At 63.6% G+C, this 1,397-nt stretch overlaps 1 protein-coding gene across 1 annotated transcript in view; it reads left to right on the top strand.

The window, feature by feature from the left end:
- Positions 1–1,397, top strand: part of STKLD1 (serine/threonine kinase-like domain containing 1) — a 21,244-nt gene that overhangs the window by 5,544 nt on the left and 14,303 nt on the right. Inside the window, exons 3-4 of the mRNA XM_005871789.2 lie at positions 170–214; positions 1,034–1,108. Of these exons, the coding sequence (XP_005871851.1) occupies positions 170–214; positions 1,034–1,108 (120 nt within the window). The remainder of the gene's footprint in view (positions 1–169; positions 215–1,033; positions 1,109–1,397) is intronic.

Here is a 1,397-nt window from a genome sequence, read left to right as displayed (position 1 = left end):
TGATGGTGGCAGTGTTCATGGTGGTGGTGGTGGTGATGATGATGATGGTGGTGTTGATGGTGATGGTGGCAGTGTTCATGGTGGTGGTGGTGATGATGGTGGTGATGGTGGTGGTGGTGGTGATGGCTTACCACACGTTTACTGAGCTAGTCCTCTTGTGCCTCTGCAGGTGGAATGCATTGACGATCATCATGCCAACGAGGCCCTGGATGAGGTAACTCTGGGTGGCTCCCCCTGGAGGACATGGTGCAAACACCCTGTTCTGTGCCTCCTGTGCGGCCCTGGGTGGGGCGGGAGGATCAGGCCAGTTTTTGCCTGGTGTTGTGAAGCCCCCCCCCCCCCCGACCCCCATGGCGTTTTTAAATCCAGGTGCAGACAAGATGGGCAGGGACGGGTCCAGGCCCCATTCTGACAGGCAAAGCCGCCGGAAGCCCCCACACCCTCACAGCTTTTCACGTTCCCTCCCCTTCCGCGCCCCCCTGGGCGACCTGCTTTCACACCCAACCTTCCACGCCAGCCGTGTCCTCCTGGTGCTCAGTCGCTGAGGTAGCCACGTCTGCCGCCTGGTTGTCTTCCTTCTCAGAGCACTGCCAGCTGGGGACGGGGCATGGGACCAGGAGGCGAGGTGGTGTGGGCACATCCGTGACCCCTCCCTGGGCCTCACCGCCTTCTCCAGCCATCCCTGCCTGTGCTCTGTCCTCCATGCCAGGCACTGTGCCTGCACTGGGTCACTCGGCCCTCATGATACCCGGGAGGCAGATGCCACTGTTACCGCCATTTTCAGGCGAGGCCAGGAGGCTCAGAGAGGTTGAGGAACTGCGCCTCCGTCACACAGCACAGCCTGCATGCCTGTGCTGGAGCCGGGACCCACACCGGACCGTGTGGCTCCCACCACCAGGCAGCTGCACGCTCTCCTGGTGCCCTGCCCTGCTCGGAGCTGGGAGCTTGCGTGTTTGCTGGGATATGGGACTGGGAAGCACTCACCGAGAACCAGGGCTCCTGACCGTCTCCCCGCCCTGTTCTCGGCCCGCAGCTGATGCCGCTGCTGAAGCTCCGGCACGCCCACATCTCCATCTACCACGAGATGTTCATCATCTGGAACGGCCAGGTGGGTCAGCGGCGGTTTTCCCCCCCCCCCCCCCCCCGGCGTGTCACTGGCAGTGACTCTAAATGCGGCAACCCTGACTCAGCACTTACGGGGCCACCCTGGGGGCTCACTGGCATCGTCTCAGGGGATCCCCAACAGCCTCCGTGGGGGAGGGCTCAGCCCAGCTCACAGAAGAAACAGAGGCTGAAACAAATGCCTCCCAGTGTCCTGCCTAGGCTGTCGCCCCGCGGGGAGGCGAGGCCGGTGCTGAGCTCGTCCTGCAGCCCCAGGCTCAGAGCCCCCGAGGGGC

This window comes from Myotis brandtii, unplaced genomic scaffold (genome assembly GCF_000412655.1).
Source record: "Myotis brandtii unplaced genomic scaffold, ASM41265v1 scaffold357, whole genome shotgun sequence".
Lineage (NCBI taxonomy): Eukaryota > Metazoa > Chordata > Mammalia > Chiroptera > Vespertilionidae > Myotis > Myotis brandtii.
The sequence above is the reverse complement of the archived record's forward strand: the minus strand, read 5'-3'. Positions and strand labels throughout refer to the sequence as shown.